Source organism: Charadrius vociferus, unplaced genomic scaffold (assembly GCF_000708025.1).
Source record: "Charadrius vociferus isolate BGI_N301 unplaced genomic scaffold, ASM70802v2 scaffold459, whole genome shotgun sequence".
Lineage (NCBI taxonomy): Eukaryota > Metazoa > Chordata > Aves > Charadriiformes > Charadriidae > Charadrius > Charadrius vociferus.
The window spans coordinates 2,524,204-2,546,039 of record NW_009650249.1 but is presented as its reverse complement, the minus strand read 5'-3'; the positions used below and the strand labels follow the sequence as shown (position 1 = coordinate 2,546,039).

General features: G+C 44.4%; 1 protein-coding gene across 1 annotated transcript in view; it reads right to left on the bottom strand.

Annotated features, from left to right (window-relative positions):
• Window positions 1-20,297, bottom strand: part of MATN1 (matrilin 1, cartilage matrix protein) — a 21,585-nt gene extending 1,288 nt beyond the window's left edge. Inside the window, exons 1-7 of the mRNA XM_009893008.1 lie at window positions 20,210-20,297; window positions 16,697-17,043; window positions 8,623-8,845; window positions 5,963-6,088; window positions 5,269-5,682; window positions 3,218-3,370; window positions 586-666 (exon numbers count right to left, since the gene is read on the bottom strand). Coding sequence (XP_009891310.1) covers window positions 586-666; window positions 3,218-3,370; window positions 5,269-5,682; window positions 5,963-6,088; window positions 8,623-8,845; window positions 16,697-17,043; window positions 20,210-20,297 — 1,432 coding nt within the window. The remainder of the gene's footprint in view (window positions 1-585; window positions 667-3,217; window positions 3,371-5,268; window positions 5,683-5,962; window positions 6,089-8,622; window positions 8,846-16,696; window positions 17,044-20,209) is intronic.
• Window positions 20,298-21,836: the final 1,539 nt, after the last annotated feature.

The window sequence follows — 21,836 nt, the reverse complement described above, 5'->3', positions numbered from 1 at the left end:
ACCCTCTTCCCCTCCAGTGCTATGGATGAATTTAGGCAGCCAGCTCAGATGTTGCATTGTAGACATGTACCGTCAGTAAAGGGAATCCCATTGATGAAGCTTTAATAACAGTGAATCAGCTGCATGTGTGCACCAGTGGTTTCGTCCGCTCACAATCCAGTGTTAGCCACTGCTGCTCTCAGCCCTCACATTATGGCCTGCTTCACAGCACCTACAGAGGTAGCAGCATCATGCCATACATGGACCATGCTTCCACGCTTGTCACATTGGTTCATTTAAGCTTCTTTCTAAAAACTGACCTAGGTCTTGGTGCCTTCAGCTCATTGCTGCATTGCAGCGGTTTGACAAATTCTATTTTGAATCTATTGTTTTTGATCTACTTATCCTGTGTCAGACCGGTAGGTATGCACTCTGGTGCAGGGACTTTTCTTGTTATGCTCATTCATAACCCAAGTGTCTTGTTTCCCACCTTCCTAAACACCTACCCCACCTCCTTCCCCCCCAGGTAGACTTTCCCCACTGGCCCCTCCAGAAAGCACAACCCAACCCACTGAATTCTGAACAGAGACAGCTTCTGAAGGATATATTTCTGCTGCAATGAATTTATGAGGTCTTCAACTTTTGTCTGGAACTTCACAATAGATTTACATTCACATGGGTCTTCCTCTGCGTATCGGAATATCAAGAAAATGAGTTAAGTGGCACACACACAAAAAAGGAATAAATCAAAATCAGTGCAACAAGTGAAACAAAGCAATTCTTATTTTCTTTATCACAAATATGAAGGAAATCAAAATATCATTCCTCTTAATTATCTGAATGATTGCTTCTGGCTTTAACCTCAATGACTAGAGAATCTCACATTTTCTTGTTTTATAGGCTAGGCTCTGTGCAAAAAAACGCTTTCCTGGATTTCCAAGTTTCCTGAAATCCCACTGAGCTTTACTACTGATGGTTAAAGTTTGCCCCATATATTTGAATCTGACCGAACAAAGTGCTCAGAACAATCTCTGTTTGACAGTTTTCTTCCCAATAACATCACTACGGTGAGCCATACTCCTTTGTGAAATAAAAATTGGAGGCACTGTTTACTATCTGAGAGTCAAAAGTTGTTTGAGCTTTGCTTCAGCACTCCATTTCTCGAGCAGGCAGAGCAATGTGTATTAATCAGTTTGCTAATCTGTGTCAATAATTTACATATGTTATTCAAGAATAATTAACTTAAACTGGAATAGGAGAAGAAAAGGGTACTCAAATGACTGGGTAAAAAAGGAGATGTTTACAAGACCACACTGAGTCAGCTCAACTGCCTAGCAAACGGAAGGAGTAAATAGGAGAAGGACTTTTTAAGGGAAAGTACATCACTTGCACAAAAACACAACAGGATTAAACCAGGTATGAGTAAACCAAAGCTGGATATTAAGAGAAGATTTCCAGCCATCTGTTGATAAATACAAGCTGGCACTGGAAATCAAAAGAAAACAAATAATCCTTTCTTTTTTTTTAAACTCAAATGTTAAGATATTTGCCAAAATTGATTTTTTTTTTGCAAACAAGTACTTTTTCACGCTGAAGTCTAAATGTATTTGATTTCTTGAAAGATATTTAAATATAATATGTTGGGGGTTTTCATATAGCTCCCATCATCTTGTTCTCAGATGGACTCCTACTTTTTAAAGTAGCCACGGCAAAGAGAGTATCTTGCAAGCCCGGCTACCAGGCTCTGCAGACTCCAGACCCTGGAAGGTGTTATCCCTCTCAGACTTCCACAGGAGGAAAGGAAGGTCCCATCTTTAGGAATCTGGAGAACAGGGCACTTGCTCAGCATGACCCAGGACATCTCTAAGGATGCAAAGAACTGAATCTGATTTTCCTGAGGCAAGGCCTATAACTTCCCGAGTACTTTTTCTTTCTAATACACAATCACGGAGAAAAACCGATGAGTCACCTACTGCTAACCCACTAATATTTACATGGATATCTCTTGGTTTTGGCACAAATAACAATGATAGAAATTGCAAAGAAAGGGAAAAAGGAGACTAACATTTTGCAATGTGTATTATTTCATCCAGTTGATGCTGTAGAGCATCTCTGCCTGCCATGAGAGCAGTGGAGGTCTTTGCATTGCATGGGGCCATGGGTCACTCAAGAGCAGGTCTACAGGCTCATGGGAAATAGAGCTGAGGTTGGCAGAGCTCCCTTGGGAACTGAACGAACCCCATCAGAACTGTGTGTGATGCATCTTGCTGTGGACTTGAAGAAAACATTTGCCTAGCAGGATAAAGGAGCCTGAGCACCTGAACTCGACAAGAGAGTGCCAGGTTCCTGATGAGCCTGGCCGTGTAGCTCTCAGAAGCCCTGCAAGGAATTCAATGTCTTAAATGAAGCCTGAGTATTTGGGATTCACTGTGGTCCTCCTGATCAAGCAGATGCATTGCAAAGGGCCAATATTTCACAGGAGGCATAAAATTCTTTCAAAACAAAATTCTAACGTTACTGTAGTAGTTCTTTTTAAATCATTTTTAGACTCAGGTTATTTACAGGTCAAAATTCTTCAAATTTGATTTTATTCTTTACCTCTTCTTGTCATGCCTGTGTCCCATTCAGTCCTCACTCAGCGCTTGCTTCACCAGGCTATCCAAACGTGAGCAACTTAGCATTCTTGTTGCCCAAATTTAGACACCTACAAGTCATGCGGAAGATACTATATACTTATTTTAATGTGAAATGTGTCACGCCTGTAGTGCATGTTTGACTGTAAAAGCACCAGAGGTTAGTGAGCTTCAACTCAGATGTCCAATTTTGTAATGATCTTCAAATTAATAAATAAATCAACCCTTAGCTTCTCTTTTAAGAGCAACTCTTCTTATGTCACTTTTGGCTATTCTTGAGACCTGGTACAGCTATGAATCCATCGTTAGTGAAAAGGAAGGTAGAGAAGGGGAGAAGGGTGGAGGAAAAAGGAAGAAGAATGCAGTTTGTGAGAGGGGGAGATGTTTGAGGTGCAGGGGTGGCTGTCATTCAGGTAACCACCCAAAATGTTGATGTCTCATGATCCTTCCAAGCACTCAGCAAACTCGATACTCTGAGAACAGAGAGCTCTTCGTAACATCCATCTGAAGGGGCATTTTTGTCCTTCTGCTTCCAGACTTCAAATTCTGCGGCTTAATCCCCCCTCTCCCGAGTACGCCCACCCCCCCACCCCCACCCCCCTTACCAATGCAGATTTTCATTTGCAGTTTCTTCCCGATCTTGCTGATGGTTCTGAAGTCAGCCGTGTAGAAGTAGTGCTCGGCTACTGGTTCTGAAGCAATTTCCCTCAGCTCATCCTCAACTGCATTGCCAACTCCCACAGCAAACATCCTAAAGCCTGTAAGAAAGGGCAGCCTGTCAGTTGGACGTCCATGGAGCATCTTGCTGCTCTGGTACCAACCACCCATCAGTTTGTACATCCTTGCTGACCTTCTGGAGCCCTAACCCCTACACAGCTCTGCAGATGTTAACAGGGCAGTTAACCCTCTACTAATATGGACTTATTTCAACTAGGTCAAAGAGGCTTCCAAAATATTTTTGCAGGTAAAGTCTTAGCAGAATTATCCAGGCAATGACCACTATCACCACAAGGACAATGTTTTGGAGATACGAAAAGGTCAGATAATCATAACACCCTGACAGGATCATGCATCCAGCTAATAGGGAAGCGATAATACAGCAAAAGGAAATGGTGGAAGTTTTCAAAATAGCCTGCAGCCGCTATTAATCAGCCTATGTAGTGGCAAAGTCCCCTGTGCAACAGAGACCTGTGGTTCAGCAAAGCTGTAGCTGAATCTCTTTCTAAAGTTACACCTCATATAGTCTGCCAAGAGCAACCCATACTGTGAGTTAAGAACATGTCCAGGTACTACACTTCACTGCCAAGAGATTGATTGGCCACATCTGGCTTAAACCTGTTTCTGTTGAACTGAACCACAGTTTTCCCATTGACTTGAGTGGTGATACTTGTTAAACCCCGTTATGAAATATTTGTCTCTGCTTGTCCATGTCCAGACACTGCTAATGCTTTCCCCTCCTCTGGTTTTTGCCTTGTCTTTCTACCTCTGGATGTGTCCAATATTTGGGTTTTTTTTTAGAATGTTTAACTCAAGGAACAAGTTTGGAGTCTAGTTATAAGCATCTTGTTGTTTATCCCACTGAAATCACTTATGCGCAGACGCTAGAGTTTTTTTGTGTAAGAATAAGAGAGGAGGAAGAAACAAGAACTAAAGTTTTATCATCACAGAGGAATAAATTCTATAGATACAGTTTATACGGACTTTTTGTTTCCTAAGAGCTGAACATCTACCAAACACGTCAGCTTGCTTTGTAAACATCAGCTTTTCATGAGCTTGTACCTGACCTTTATTATTATGTGCTAGCCCTTAGTCCCATCTAGTGGTTGAGACAGAAGTTAAAAGGGAGTAAAGAATTTAGCAATTCATGAGCATATTCACATAGGCTGCATCCATTTAACACAGAGATGTCAGGAGACTGGGAATTTGTTCATCAGGCCAGCAAAGGGGCAGATCTCAAGATATTTATACTTCGTGATGTTTAGACATATAAACATATCAATATGCAGCCACTGTGTGCTTTTAATATTCCAGTAGAAGCTGAAGAAATTTTCTCTTTAGTGTGTCTGGGCGTGTCTGGGATTTGAACCGAGTCCACAGTAACTCCCTGTATCTGTGTTTCTGCTTTGTTTATTGCTTTATTTCTTCTTTTTCTTTCCTATGCCTCAAGGCTGATACATCCAAGCCACACTTGGCCCTGCAACTCCCATTACTCTCCAAGGGGCTCTCTGGTGGTTGTCTTTGCCTCACCGTTGAGTGCCACTGATGCTGACCTGACTTCCGTTACCAACATCAGACAATTCCCTGTGGTTTCCTTCACATTTGTGTGAAGCACGCTAGACCAGGGCGCATCCCATACTAAATGTGTGAAACTCCATCCCACCCAGCAGAGAGACCTCCAGCAGACTTAGATCAAAGATATAGAGGGGCTGTGGGAACAAAACCATCTGCTGGCAAACCAAGATTCATCTGGACCCCAGCCAGAGTTGCTCCAAGTTCTTTATGAGAGCGCAAGGATAGTCTCAACAAAGTCACTCTATAGTAACCTGTTTCTGTCCTAGGTAAGAGACATCTCCAGGAAAAGTCATACCAAGGTTGATATTAGATGCAGTTTCTGGTCCAAGGGAGAAAGAAGCCACTGAGAATTCGGGAGACCTACCTAAGTCTTTGGCTTTCTTAGCAGCATCAGTGATGTAATCTTGTGATCGTCCATCAGTGAAGACTATGCCCACCTTGGGGACCCCAGGCCTCGCTCCATTGATGATGGAAAAAGAACTGTCAATGAGGTACTTCAGAGCTTGGCCTGTCATTGTTCCTTTCTCCATGTAGGCCATTTTTTTGACTGCTGCTTTGATGTCCTTCTTGTTCTTGAATTGCCCCAGTGGAAACTCCTGTCTGACAGAACTGGAGTACTGAACCAGGCCAACCTGGGCCTGTTTCTCTGACACTTCCAGAGAGTCCACAATTTGGTTAATAAATTTCTTCACCAGCTCAAAGTTCTCAGGCCGCACACTCTTGGAGCCATCAATCAGGAAAACGAGATCCAGGGCAGATCCTGACCCCCCACTGCAAGCTGAAGCAAAACATGAGAAGGGGGCAAAAGAAGAGAGCAACTAAGACCTCAATTAATTAAGTAGGAAAACATAATCCTAGTTTCATTTTGTCACTGATGAAATAGGTTTAATCACTCTATACTCAACAATGTTTCACACTGATGTTTTCAAAATAACTCCTGGTTATAAATGCAAGGTTTCCTTTTCTGCCTTTTCTGGACAGAACAAGTCTCAATCCTGTCCCCACCACACCGCTGTAGATCACAGCTCGGCTCAGTGCAAATGAAAATCATTACATACCGCTGCAGGTCTTCCCATCGCTGTTCAGCGTGAAACCCTCTTTGCAGGCACACTTGTACGCTCCTGGGGTGCTGATACAGATCTGCTCACAGTCATGGTCTCCAGTGGCACACAGGTCTGACACCACTGTAAGCAAAGGTGCGGAATAAAATCAGAGACCATGCCAGGACTTCTCAACCCAGAGCCTACTTGGCTCATCCACAAGGCATGATATTTGTCCTGTATGTTCAGTCATAACTAGACTCGGTCTGCAGCACGACAAGGCAGCAGAGGTCATTGCTCTTGGATAGTGACTGAGATAGAAGAGGCAAGGAGAAATTTTCACAAGTCTCCTGACTCCACGGCACAGCCAGGACTAGAAATAATCTCCATTCTGAGGGCAAAAACCATCTGCCGGTTGAGCGTATCACAATATACTTCACTCTCCAAAGCTACTGGATGAGATTTGGTTTCCAACCTACCATCTGGGCTGGCCAATGCCCATTTTTTCCAGCTATGTAATACAATTATGATTAGTGAGTTCAGCCCCATGTACAGTTGTCTTTTCTGGATGGGATTCACGTGCAAACATACTTGGAATTCACTTCAGAGCTACCCTCGCACGTGCAGCTTTCAGATTTGCTCTCTGCAAACATTTCTGCCTGCTGATCTTAACCTGGATCTGACTCCTGAGATGCTGAGCAAACAGAAGCTGAATTGCAGCAGCCTGAGCCAGCGGCGTTCAGTGACTGACAACACTGTCACAGCTACAGGAATGATGATGGAAAACAAACTCAAAAGTAAACAGATCTGGTTGAAGCAATTCGTTAGCAAATACCAGAGAAATCTGCACAGAAAACTGAGCATTTCTGGTTCTATCATAATGATGGGAGGTGGTGCAGTCTTTCAAATTTAAGGGCTTCTATTCATTATTTCAAGTTATTTGTGTTCTGCTCTGCATATATTTTGTATTTCTTCTGGCCTTCCCAATTCACATGTGCGCATATTGTGCCAGCGCTGGTAGATCTTTCCAGCAGATATGTAGCTCATATAATGAGGAATATTACTAAAGATGCAGATGGCTGTAACACTGGGCTCTCAGATTGAGTTCTCTGAAGCCTGCAGAGATCTTGTTAGCCTAACTAGCGGCTGGATCGCCAAGGGTCTCTCTTTTTCCCATGTGTTTGTTGAGCGTTAGGGGAAACAGCTTGGACAGTGCTGCACAGTTCTTCCTGCTGTCAGTACCCACAAACCGTGCTCCGCCATAGCAGGTGGTGATTGGGTACATCTCCAAGGATGGTTTTGTGCAGCTGCTTGCATAGCATGATAACAGCCCTTTTGGCAGTTAATATGGTGCTATTCTCTGTTAGCTATAATAATCCTTAGCACAGGGCTTCCCTTGGATGCATCTCTGAGGCTTTTTACCGTGGGGAGAACTTTGTCATCTGCATGTTACGAATTTGAAAAGCAATGCACAGAAAGGAATTTTTTTTCTCTTTATCTTTTTGAATGACACCAATGCCAGAACTTCAAAACACATTGTTGGGCCCCTCCGTCTCTGGCTGACTCCTGACTCCAGGGCAGCCAACGCAAACTCCCACAAATATTCACGGCCTGGATTCCACCTTCTCAAATTTTGCCTCTATCCTCATTTAGTACGAAGTATTTGTTCCCCTCTTTCATGAGCTTCTGGTGCAGCGGCACCTGATTATAATACATGATTCACTTTATATTCAAAAGTTTCCTCCTTCCTACAGAGGAGGATTTTTTCCTTGACAAAAAGCTGCTCACCCCCATCATTTTCAGCCTGAAAGCTGAATCATGAAATTTTACACCTCTTGAAGAAATTGGTCTCGGAGAGTTTTACAGGTCCATCTGTGTGTCTGTGTTCGCAGTGCCTTGCCATAGGCACCGCCATGTATCGCACCTTTTAAAAAGTGTTGCCACACGTCTGTGCTTGGGCGGGATGGGCGTGCGAAACCCCCCGGCCTCTCTTGTTGACACATAAAATGGGTACTTATAGACCACCTCCTACAGTCTTGTGGGTACATTTGAAAGTAATGAAGCTTTCTCACTCCAGTCACCACTTCATGTAGGAGTGAATATGTGTTTGTAGGACAGTCAGGCTCTTTTTATATACTATGCAGAAAGGCATTAGATACTGCGCCAGCCAGTAGAGTTTCCTGCCTCACAAGGCTTGCAGAAACAACAGCAGAGTCAGGCAAAGGCGTTTCAGCCTCTAGCAGGGAAGTGAAACCATCCCTAGCTTAACTGGGAATTCAGAAGACAATACTGATGGGTGAAATTACAAGCCAGATTCTCAGAAATGCCCCGACAGGCTTAAACAGAAGGACAATGGTTTTAGCTCATGTTTTCCAGGTTCTTTTTCAATGCCTCGAGGAGTACATGGGTCGTGTTTACAAAGTGTTCTGTGCCAATGAAGTCTGGAGACTTCTTTAACTAAAATCTGAAATTCCCTAAGCAAACCCTGAAATTCTTGAACGGCAACTTCAAAGAGCATCTGCCTTCCATACTGCTTCATGCTCCTGCAGACCCAGGTCCTTGGAACAAGCAAGCAGATGGATGAAGGAAGATCACATATACAACTTCCACGTGAAAATCTTGCTGGCAGCCACTTGCAGCTCTTGGCTAGGAACCCAGGGGTTGTGGCAAGGACTTACCACAGAAAGCTTCTTGAAACTTGTGGGTCAGCTTCTCTATAACACTGTAGCTCTCCACATAGTCCACATGATCATCCAGGGGCTGGCTAGCAATTTGACGCAGCGTGTGCATGTCCACCCGGCCAACCCCGATGGCAAAGATCTCGATGCCCGCTGCCCTGGCCCTCGCTGCCACATCCTGCACTCCATCCTGGGGACGTCCATCAGTCACAACGATTGCCACCTATGCAGAGGAGGACAGAGACAAGGTGTGCGCTTGAACAGGTGTTAATATCACTATTGCTTGTGGAACAGCCCGGGTTAGTAAAGAAGATTTCATATTTTCTAAAATTAAAAAGGAAATGCCACCCTTCCTCCCCCTCTTCCCATTCTCCCTGAGATCACACAAGACATTCTTTTATGGGGGTTTGTTTCTTTCTGAGTTGGAAAGGTTAAACTGCCAGGGACCTGACTGATTTAATTAAGGGACAGCTGGTGCATCTCGCCCCTAAGGAAACCAAAGTAAAGGTTGTGTTCTTCATACACAAACTAATGCTCCAGCCAAACTCTAACTACCTTCATGAACCCCCAGCTGACACTAAGGACAACTTTGACTCAGTATGGGACTTTAAAGAATCTCAGGAAATGTCATGAAGACATCATGAGAAGAAGACTTTTCCTCATTTTATGATGGAGAAGCCGAAGCAGAGATAGGGGAAGAGATCTGCCTACGGTCACGGTGTGTGTCAGTGCCTGCCGTAATTTCTGATTCCCTGTTCCACAGTAAATACCAGAGGTGAAATCCTAACCCTACTAACATCAGCATTAAAATGACAGCTGGTTTAAGTGGGAACTGGATTTCCCCTTGGATTAGATGGAGCCCTGAACCAGTGGAAAGCCTCCAAGAGCCCTGCTCCTGTTGCTAGATGGTTCATTTTCCTCTTTATTTTTCTTCTGATAAGTGGCATTGTCAGAAAACCATTTTTGTTCTTTGCCAATTCATCTGCTCCTGTCGCTTTTCCTTACAACTGTTTTATTGCGACACCACTGTTAACTCCAAAGCAACTGATTGGGATGTAATGCAGTATGGAAAAATATAATCAGCGGGAACAAGTGAGCTGCTAAGAAGAAAACTCCACATTGCAGGCAAATACCCTCAGTAATATAGAAAGTAAAGAAACATCAAACGAAAAAGGCAGGAAAAAAAATCTGGCAGTAACAGTGAGTTTGAATGAGCTATCATCTGGTCATTAAGGCATTATTTGCTATTTTTCTCTATGCTGTATATGCTCTCCATCTTTCTGAATGGCTGGTTTACATCCTCAGGTGGAAAAAAATAATCTCGGGTAAGGTCAGGAGTGGGTTTTCCTGCCCCGTGTGCCCAGGGGGCTCTGGCTATGCAGCTGAAGTGGCTCCTTCCCCCTCTGCCCACCGTGCAGCTAAGGGAGGGCTGAACACTGCAGTCATCTGCCCCAGAGTAATACTACAACACTCAACTACTCTGCTGCCCCGTTCAGAGCTTTTCTTCTGTACAAAAGATGGGTGAACCTGGAAGAATACAGAGCTTTTCAACCTGGTGAAGGGCTGTAGGCTCAGATGTTTCTTTACACTTCTTAAGGGCTACAAAACGAAAAATTCCTCGTGACATCAGAATTATGTAACTGGATGCTTCCAACGGGAAAAAACAAATAAATATATGCAAGTATTTATCTTCTGCTCATGGCCAGAATAAGGAAAAGTGTCACCTGTGGCAGAGATTGGTGTGTGCTGTAAAAGAGAATGAACGTGAAAAGCAAAGATTGACCAAAAGGAGCACTCAGGCTGTGTGTGGACCATCAGCCACGCCAAGGAGCAGCGCCAGCCGTGCAATCGTGCTTTCTGCCAGGAGAGAGAGCCCTCGACTCAGCCGCTCAGCAGCTCTGCTTTCTGCACACACACAGCAGCTCAGAGGTGGGGGCTGCCAATTAGAGCTTATCAAAAGCCAACCTGTCAGGAAACAAGATGTATTATCAAGTAGGTTCTGCGAGCAACACCACCCTGTGAACAGGTTTCTGGCAGTAGCTGCATATCTTTCTCTCAGTGTTTGTCAGCAGACGGAGGTGTGGCATGTCCTCCTGGCATCTCGCTGTCTACATAACGTGATTCTCCAAGTTTAATCGGTTTCTTCGGTTCTTCACATCAGGGTGTCATCTTCACATAGGCCTGAGCCCCAGATATGACCCAGGAGGTGTCTGGCAGCAGCATCCACATCTGGATCTGATGGGAAAGACCTTCATAATGGATCTGTGTGAAAATCAACTGTAGAACACTCAAAATTCATGTTACTTTCTGACCTGCTCTTGGAGAGAACAAAGTTTCTGGGTACAAAGTGTCTGGATCAGGCATCAGGAATTAACCAGTGAACCCATAGTTAAAATAAATGTAACAGTGAGTCAGACCAGTCAGAGAACGTGTCTATGACCGTGGCCAGGACCAGGTGCTTACAGAAAGAGTGGAGTATAGAACAAGTATAAAGTGATCTTGGTATCATATGTAGTTATCTTGATAATCAGGAAATGCTGATTTTTTTTCCCTAGGATTCACTCTCTAGACCTGAGGCGGTGAGTTCCAGTGTGATAAACCCCCCCATCTTTTTGTTTTAAATCTAGGTCCAAATTATTTGCAGGCACAGGATCTCTGTAATTCTCTGTGTTATGACCTTGTCTCATTTGAAAAGCTGAGAGTCCTGCTATGTGCCTTGTTTGGTAAAGAGCAAGAGACAGGTTGGAGGAAAGGAGGAACCACTGCACCCTGGAGGGGCTGACGCGGCTCTGCAGCCATGGGCTTGTGCCGGACCCAGCAGGTAGCCATGTGAGAAGAATTAAGAAAGGGTGAATGCTTTTGCAGTCTCAAATAGCTGAAGAGGATCTCCAGCTTTGCCCTAAGGAAACTCTTAAACTTCGGCTTTTCAAGGTCAAAACTTTTACTCATTTTAACCACCACCATTTTCCTGCAAATTCCTCTCTTTCTGGATCCTTCTTGTGTTACTTCTGTCATATGGAAATCCCCTATGTTCTCATGACACAGTTTATTCTTGGTTAACTAAGACACCAGAGTATTCACGGGCATCCCTAGGTATTTTTATTTCAGGGTTGCCATGTGTAGGCAATCCAGCAGCTAATGAGGTAGCTATGTCTCATTATGCAGTGTATAACATGAATATTGTAACAGCACTGAAAGGGGAATTGGGCAGAAAGTTGAATAAGCCCTTGATTTTCTCAGCAATTTGACAATCTATTTGTTGTTCCTCCTAAAGAAAGATAAAAGTAATTGGGCACCCCTAGAGTTTTTGATAAAGGTATAAACAGACTTTATTCTGAGCTACTACAGAAACAAATAGTGCTTTTCCCAGCCCTGGGCTGACGTTTGCTGCAAGACTGAACGATCTTGTGATGATTTGACCAGTGTCCCACATGGTTGACCATCATAGCACAGATTTTCACGAGGTCTTGCTGGACTTGTGCTGTGTGAAGGAGCAAGGACCGTGTTCAATGTTTCTAGAAGCTTCACCTCTCTAAATTACTGTACAACATATTCATCCTCTCAGGCAGATGATGGGGTCACCCTGAGCAGCATGAGGGTCACAGAGAGGAAAAGTTTGCTGGACTTCAAGGTATCATGGAAAAAAAGGAAAAAATAACCAGGGAATCAAGGAATGCAAATGGTTGTGGAGTCTCAGACCTTGGGGGTATTCTAAAGCCATCTGGACATGGTCCTGGGCAACCAGTTCTATGTGGCCCTACTTGAGCAGGGAGTGTTGGTCAATATGACCTCCAGATGTTCCCTCCAACCTCAACCTTTCTGTGATTCTGTCTCTTTGACCAGATCCAAAGTGGAAGGAAAGAGGGAAAAGCCTGTAGTGATTTTTCTTCTTCTTTTTTCAATGCATAAGATAAATCCTTAGAAAGACCACTATTATTATTCTGCTTTTTCAGATGTCCAGGAAATAAGGTTTCAGGGAGCTAAAGCAGCTTTAGAGTTCTTTGTACCACTGTTCACAGAAACAGTGATGCTTTAGCCATGCTATTGCAGTAAGTCACTAAATAAATTTATTTTTCTTTTGAAGTGTCCAGATATTTGAAGTAAAGGCTTGTTTGGTGTATTAGCATGGCACAGCAGCTCTTACGCCTACTGAGATGACAGGAAGCCACAAGGATTGCAAGAGCACATTGAGTGAGTTGTCTGGCAGCCCAGCTGCAGAATAGACAAGAGCAGGAAAATAGTGCACAAGGAAAGGGGTTGCTTAAATGGTGTGGAAGAGATTAGTTAGATAAAGACCCAGACATTTTCATAGACAGCTCAGTGAAAATGTCTCTTCAATCTACAGTAATGGTCAATACTGCGTGTAAGATGTCAGGCTGTATTAAGGAAAAAAAATAGAGAGAGTAATACTGAAAGTATTATAATAGTATGGTATAAATCAGCACTCTGTCCCAGTCCTAACCTACACATGGTCACCTTGTCTTAAAATAGACATTGGGGAATTAGGTAAAGACAGGAGAAGATACACAAATATGGTAAGATTTCTGAGGGGTATGAGTGGATTTTGTAGTGGTCCTAGAGGAAAGTGGATCTAAAAAGATCCCATTATTTGTTCCATTTGAAAGGTAAACAATAAGAAAACCAGTGAAGTCAATGGGAGCAGCCTTCATACAAGAAGACTGGAAGTCAGACCTTTAGGATCCTTCATTCGTAACCAAGGTACCATTCTGGGTGCAACAACTGGCCAAGGGTTTCCTGTTTCTTGATTTCCCCCATCTGTTGGGTGAGGATGTCTGCCCAGCTCGGAGATTTGAGGACTCTGGGGGTGTTGCTGGAGCTGTGTCAGGATTGTGCTCAAGGTGGGATCACTGGTGCCGTGGAGGGTGCTGGAATTACTCTTCCAGCAATGAGCTCCTCATATGGAAGATGGCAGATACATAGAACAGTCATAACTCCCTTTGCTGTTCCTCTGCCACCCTCCTTTGCTCACAGGTCAAATGTCGAAAAGAGAACAGCTTCAGCCGCCTTGGTGCCCCTGGCTGCTTTTCCATACAAATTTCCCTACCTTCTGGACGGGTGAGGGTAGAAGGGATGGAGTCTGGGGAAGAGCTACCTTGAGTTGTCAAGTCACACTTAATGGTAAATTAGCAACTGCCTGGGATGTACAGCCATGCAACGACGCCCAGCTTTTGGAAAGAAAACTTTGTGCACTGACTGGCACCCTTCACGCACCCTTATCCATCTGTAAAGGTGCTCAACAGCTTTGAATGGAGGTCTGATGATGTGAGACATGGAAATAAATGCTATAATCATTCTCCTAGTGAGAGCTGACCCTCTCCAAGGAAAGGAGCTGCATCCATTCCCTTTCTTGATTGCTACTACATTTACTGTTACCCAGCGGGCAGCTACTGCTGACACTGCAGGAGGGAGGACAGGTACATCTGAACCTCTCTCCTGCTTGGAGGTTCTGGCACTTTTGGACATTGGAACAACAATTAATGGAGTGAGATGAGAAAAAAAGCTTTTTGCAAGGGCATATTGGAAGTAGTGAGAGGTAAATGTCTCTTGCCGATCAACACTCAAGAGCTGAAATGTTTCTGTGGTCTGGCATTCAAACTGCTGGGATTTGTGTTTTCTTTTTTATTAAACAATTTTTGCACTTCAATCAGAGTAAAAATTTATGAAAAGCACCAAGAGATATTATCATCCAGATATTTTTTTTTCTTTGTTTCAGTTCAGCTAACTGGTTTTGTGCTAAACAATACCCAGCCAAAACAAGCATTTCCCATTACTTTTTTTCTTCTAGACAGAAAGGCACTGTTTGTGTGTGGCTAGGACAAGCCTGCTTAGAGGAGACCTGCAGCTCCCACTCTGCTCGTGTTCTGCCACCGTAAGGTGCTCTGGAGAGGCTGAGATGGCAGAAGGGCTCTGCTGGAGACCTGTCACCTTCCCAGTAGCTCCCCTGGAGAGGCTTCACTGGAGGAAACATCTTTTTCCCACGCAATATCTGAAACAGCTCCTCAGTGAAGTCATCCGTGGAGAAACTGGGCAGCCTTGAGCTTCTCTGAGGAAAGAACCTTTTCCAAAGCCTTTTGAGAGCAGTGGGAACAGGCAGAATGGATGGCTGCTGCTGCATCTCCTGTGGCCCTGTGGCAGAATCACTGCTGCTGGGGAGTGAGGAGAGGCAAAATGCACCTTGGCAGCAACAGGCAGTTGCTCAAACCTCCAGAAAGTAGCAGATTTGAGCTAAAGGCTGAATCCACACTTACTCTCTTTGAATGAGAACTATTAGTCTTGCACCGAAAGGATTTTGAAGATCTTTAAAAAATTAAAAAATAATTATAATAACAATATAGTATTAATAATGCCTTGCAATTTTGCAATGATTTCTTTCAGTGAACCTCAAAGAATCTGACAAACAAAACTAATGTTACTCCTTTTGAATAAAAACCATTGCAATTATGTCTTGGAGTTCCCCCGCAAGCGCTGAGCAGTTAGAATTTACACCAGGTGACTCCTAATCTTGAGTAATGATGTGATCGTGATGGCTCATAAGATGAGCTTCTCTTTCTGCATCTGGTTGCCTATAAGACTTAGTGAAAGTTTCTTGGAGTGTAATTTTTCACCTGTTTTCACTCTTGGTTTTCTTCCTATTATGTCAAACCAGATTTAGGCTAAGGATACGGAGAATTTTCCCTGCTGTAAATCCCACGATAAAAGACCATATGAGGATGAATTCATTCATATTTCTAAGTTGCTCATAGTTCAAAAAAGTGAGGGAGCACACAAGACTCCCTCAGCTTTAATTTGGTCATCCTTTTAGGTAAGCCTCATTTTTAGGGCTTTCTTGTGAATTCCAGATCACCAGAGCATTCAGGTTGCTAATTTTTTGGAGTTGGCAAATCTTTACCACTCTTACTTTTTTCACTTTTCAGTATTATTTTTGACTTGCCATCCCTGGACATCTTTTCCATGTTCTGCTCTGCCTTCCCTAGAGCATTACTAGCAGTGAGAGAAATGGAAAGTGACTGATGTTCCAAAAATGTTGTAATTTGGAGAAAAATCCCAGGCTTCCTCATTCCATCAGCTGGGCTTTTGTCCAGCTGGTGGAAAGCTCTAGCTTCTTGTTAACTCTTTTGCTTATTTTTCTGGTCCAGACTTATAGCAGAGAGCCAGTGGAGCTGGCACAGGACACAAGGGTCTAGGAAGTGTGTTCATGGTGTTTAGCTAAAACACATATTGTCAAGAATATACATTCTCCACATGCTCAGAAGAGAGTTTTCCTTGTGACGGTCACTGGTCACTGTTTCATTCATGGTCAAATGCAAAAAGAACGAATGAGGTATATGGGGAATAATTTTTTAAAGACTGAGCTTCCTGGGCAGGGACTCTGGGCCAGGAGCAGTGATGCTCATTGCAACCACGTGTAGAGTTAAGCTGACGTTATACCACAGCCTTAAACGCTAAATGGTCAGTAAAGTCTGTGTACCTGAAGAGGATACCCAGAATGGAAAACATAGCCATCAGCCAGCCTCCGAATAACTGGGGGAGCGGTGGAGGACACTGAAACAGTATTTTGCTTTATATCCGCAGATGAAAGAGGCCATTTCAAAGGAAACTTTCCAAGATTGCGTCGCTTTTTGCTATGATGGATTCTGAAGCTTCTTTATTACAGTATTTTGGGGAAGATAAGCATTGTTAATCCCAGTATGTTCACACCTAGCAAACCTGGCTGAGATCACCACCTCACGCCAGGATGTTGTTGCAGACACAGTGGCAGCAGGGAGCCATGTCCCAAAGGACAGATGCTACAGGCAGAGCTAGTGAAGATGGATTCAATTTACCTTGGCATCTTCTGGCCAGCTCTGCCCAAAAGGAAGCTGTGTTTTGCTTTCAAGAAGAGTTGGGAGGTTTCCACCTCCCAAAGGTTTGCCACCTTTGACAATTAATCCTCACTCGTCCCCATGCACTCAAGGCACAGAGGAAAATCACCTTTCCTCCTTCTCTGATTTTCCCGACCACTCCATGAGCCACATGAAAGAAGAAGCGTCCAAGAAAAGGATAATTTGCTTACCTTATTAAAATTGGGAGACCTCACCCTGGCCCCTTCTGAGTCACTGAAAGCCCGGCTAATGGCAAACTGGATAGCCAGACCAGTCATAGTCCCAGTGGAGAGCGGCTCTATCCTCCGGACCGCTTGCAGGAGCCCAGCTTTGGTTTGGTAGGTCTTGAGGGAGAACTCATTCTTGACGGCACTGGCATAATTGATCACACCCACCCGGGTGGAGTTGGGGCCCACATCCAGCCCCTCGATCACCTGGGACACGAAGACTTTGACTTTCTCAAATTCTTGTGGGCGCACGCTTCGAGAGCTGTCGATGATGAACACCAAGTCAGTGGGTTTGGTTCTGCACAGGGTGCCTGGAAAGGGTAAGGAGGGAGGAGAAAAATAAAAGAAGGAGAGACAAGTATGCTAGGAGGGAGAAGATGGTCTTAGAGCAGCAGCTGAGGCTAGAGGACCTGCAAGCTGCAATCCTTTCTCTGCCTGCCTCAGAGAGGCCCAGCGAGACCACTTTAATCTAATATTTCTAAATGTTCTTTTTCCTTTCATAGGAAAGTGTCTGTAAAAAAGCACAGTTACCGGTTGACAACATGTACTTCTGAAGGAGCGAGCTGATGAGATACCAGCTCTGCACTCGTGGGAGCAGGTTACCCGCTTGTCACCCCAGGCTATTGCTAATGTCTACATGAGACTTAATTCAGTTATGGCACCACGGGGTGGGGGGAGGAATAAAGCTGTGAACTGAAGCCTGTGCATGCACTTCTGCATCAAAAAAAGTCTCAAAAGGAGTTATCGCATTTCGGACATGGATAAGCAAGCCACAAGGATACTAATTAATGAGATTGTATCTTTGTCATGCATGGCCAGAAGCTGGCATGCAATTCAGCAGTTCAGATTCAGTCTTGAATCAAGATACCCTGATTAACTAACCAACATAACATGAACCAGTCTCGTGTTTTTCAGCTAGTGGCACTAATAATGAAATACTGTAACACAGCAAAGACCGGTGCTGGTTTATTGCTGTGAGCTGGTGAGGGAGAATACAATAGAGAGATGTAGAACCACATAATTGATAGTTACTCTCTACAACCCCATAGTAAGGCATGAATACCCACTGTAAAAAGTAAATGGTATAAACAGGAAGCATTAGCAATGCAAAGAGCTGAGTGATTTAAAAAAAAATAATCCTCATTTTCATGCTGTTTTCCATCCTAATTTTCAACTGTGGCAAAACATAAAAAGGACTGATATTTTTTATGATTTTCTAAATGAATTGTCCCATTTTCCCCACCAGGTCTATAGCATTCTGTTCTTTTATTTTTTTTTCTATCATTTAGCCTGTCTCTGTAGAGGTATCAAGTGCTCTGTTAATATTTGATTTCCGCAGAGAGGGACGATATAGGTTATATCATAAAGGAGATTTCTGCGGACAGATTTTTAAATGTGAGCTTTTGGGCCAACAAATCTGTTCCAAATTATGACATAAATATTATAGCTAGTCCTCAGTGTGAAATCTAATGGAGCTTTCAGTCTTTCGGACAGATGAAAATAAATACCCTGTGATATATCTATAAAGAATATAATCAGGTTAGTTTCCGGAGAGACACTAATGCTGAATCTGCTTCTGGCTCTCAGAAAAGACTCTTTAAAAGATGCTGTGTGTAGAAGGGAAGCAGGCAGTGGTTACTCTGTCAGATGTGCTAGTTTCCACTAAAATGCAATAATAAAACCTTTTCCCATATGGGTGACTTCTGCTTTGCCACCATAATTTATTGCAGAGGAAGCAAAAACTCAGTTGGCAGTCCCTCTACAGTATTGCAAACCCCTTTACCAGGGGTTGGTTATGCCCATTTTACAGGTGAGAAAAGAAGGTACAGAGAAAAGTTCAAATTATTGCAATCAGTTCCTCCAGAAATAAAGCGCAGATTCCCCTTTGCCACTATAGCTAATGAACCTTGTCTGGTTTTAGTGACAAACCAAGGAAGAAAAGTTATTTTTTTTCCCTAGGAACAGTTGGATCCAATAGAAGTTTTGAAGGTTTTTCTTATTTTTTGGTGGGTGGTTTGTGGTTTGTTTTTTGGGGTTTTTTTTGTTTTTTTTTCATGGAAGCTCTGTGATTTTGCCCAAAATAACATTTTTAACTTCTTTTTATGAGATTGAAGTATACTTCAGGGAAATGAGGAGAAAAGAAGAGATATCAGATGGGACCTTTGGGATTTCAGCCTGTCTGGTCACAGCCACTGTGCCCATGTCAGGGTCTGCAAGACGGGCCTTGGTTATCTCCAGGAGGTGACAGTCAGACATGCTTGCTCAGAGTGTCATCTTGACTCAGCATAGTTTATTTTGAAGTGGAATTAAACCAGATATGAAATCCTCCTCTATTTTTAAAAATGTCCACACTTGAAGTTATTCAGGAATAGCTGAACTTCGTGCACTGATTTAGCAGAAAATATCTCTTAGGGCGTCTTTGCCATATTGATTAAAAGAACAGGAAACCTGCCTAGTAACTCAGAATTAAAAGGTGTTTATTTTAGAAATAGTGATTGCTCATGGTAGGGCTGAGTTGAATGACTGGTCTGTTTAGTTTCCTGACTTCAGTAGCGCTTGGCGGTTCTGCAGCAAAGTTAATACTCCCTTTCCAAATTACTCAGGAGAAACTGGTCAGTGCATCAGAAAAGTCCCCTTCATAACCAGCAGCTAACATTGCCGTCACTGTCACGCCTATTTTACAGCTGTCAATCTGCCCAGGTATACGCATTATGCATCACCATAAGATCATTCAATCATTTTTAAAACCCAGAAGTAATTTTTGCCTTGGGCACCTCTCCTGCCGTGAGTTCCCCAGCTTGGCTGGACCCCCGGCAGCATCCTGCCCCTGGCAGAGGAGGGATGCTTCCTCGCTACCATAGCCCCCAGCCCTCCCCTTTGTGTTTGGTACTCGCTGACAGTAACCTAAAGAGCAGGGAGTTCGTCTCTCAGCTGGCTGCTCTACACCCGACTTGGAAAGACAAACAGAGCAGGATTTTGCTCAAGAACGGACGCATTAAAACCTAGGAAAGTGTCCTCAGCAACCTGACCCAGACCTTCCTGCTCGGTGAGGTTAACCAGAGCTTGGGGTGTCTGGCCAACTCCTCCTCAAGCTCCTGGCAAGACCAGCCCTCTGCAGAGCTGTGGGGAGGAGAAGCAGTTTTGGAAGGCAGAGGAAAGCCCTTCTGCTGCCTGGGCCTCCTCTGGCCAAAAGCAGCGAGCCCTGAGGCTGCTGCTGTGCTGGGAGCTGGGGCTGACCTGATGCCACCTCTGCTGTGCCTCTGTACAGACCTCCCACTGTTTCTCCAAAGCAATGTAACAGGCAGAAGCAAACACATGTCCAGGCTTTGCTGCCTTGGGAAAATATTTGAGAAAGCTCCTTTGCTTCCCCGACTGATGTTGGGTGTTTCTTCTTCCTTCATCTCCTTCCCAGTCCCAAAGCAGGCCGGTGGCAAGGAGGTAGAGGATGGACATCCCGCCGCTGAGCTCCCCACTTACCTCTCGGCTGCGGAGGGGCCCCACAAACTCCATAGCTCTGGAAGAGAAGCAGCAAAGAGAGCAGCAAGGCAGAGACAATCCCGTCCATGGCTGCGGAGGAGCCGGAGGCTGGATGCAGAGTGGCAAGCAAGAGCCTTGGCCCGGAGGTATTAACCTGCCCTTCCTCGGGGAGGCATGGGGCCAGCCCCTGACACGTGTGAAGCGCTGGGGGGGCACCGAGGGGAGAGGGACAAGCAAGAAGGACTAGGAGAAAATGTTGCACGAAGGTGGGGAGGGGGAGGATGTCCAGCCCTGCCGGCCCCCAGCCCCTCCACAATGGCTTCATTGCTCGGCGAAGGGGATGGGGAGCTATAAAGAGACCCGCAACGGCGTGGTATGTGGGGAATCTGGGACCGTAACAGTGGGACCAGTGAAACCAGCCCTGGGGAACTGGGGTTAACCTGTCAATCACCAGCTCCCATCTGCAAACCCTGGGCTTTGCCACTGTAAGCAAACGGTCTGCGGTGTGTCAGGCTTGTGTCCTTCCTCCGGCAAAGCCCAGGGAGGGGGCGGTGGCGGGAGAGGGGAGATGGGAATAGGGTCACACAAATCATCTCTCAGTCCCTGCGTCTGCCAAGCGCAGGGCTGGAAACCAGCCTGTGGGATCGGGGGGCTTCGCTCCCTTGGCTTAATTTGTGGGCGAATGCTCGGTCGTGGGAGGAGGGGAAGGGAAGAGGAGCGCAAGGCTTGGGGAGCCACGGGCGAAAGCGTGGGATGCAGAACAAATTTCTTCCTGCGGGAAACAGTTACTTCTCTGTGAGGCTGTGCCCCCTGTGCGGGAGAGCAGGGAGGGAAAGGAAGAACTCAGTAGCCTAAACTCGATAAATAGACAAGAAACTCAGGATAGACAGACAGATTAGAAGTTTGATTTATTTTTTACAGCGTAGCGTTCAGGTCTGTACACACGAGGGAGATACAGCTCCTGCCACAAAAAGCCAATAATCTAAATCAACAAATAAGACTGATGATGCTGCAAGTGAGCAGAAATCCAATGTTGTCTTTATGGAAGAGCAGCAGGGAGATTTGGTACTACAGTAAGATGAATTTAATGATGGGTTCATCACAAAGCAGTGCATCTATTTTCTTTTTTTTTTTTAACTACTGTATTACACTATTGTCAGTTGATTAAAGCCCTTCTCCTCTGATGGATTAGTCTTTACTCACCTTTCCAGCCGTACACCCTTGGAGCACTCATCCATTTAATCTGCATTGTGTTAGTGCAGTGCCATGGCAAACTACCTTTAATTCAAAGCCCAGTTTCTCTTTCCTTATCCAGAGTCACTCCTTACTCCAAAAGTGTTTCAAGAGAGACCGAGAGCTCCTGTGGAGAAAGGTTCTTTGATTATGGAAAAAAGGGCCTGTCCTTAGTGAAGTTGCCAGGCTATTCTTAACTCTTTCAACATTAAAAGTGTTAATTAAAATATTAAAAGATGGCTATGGTCTCATGCAAAATCAGCATGGATTTGTCTCACTGCTGTCTTCCCAGGTACACACCATCAATCCCACCCTTTCCACCACCTCTGGAGCTAGCTGGAAATTTTTATCCAGAAGGAGCAAATGCTCCAGATGCATTTTATTTTTTTTTGCT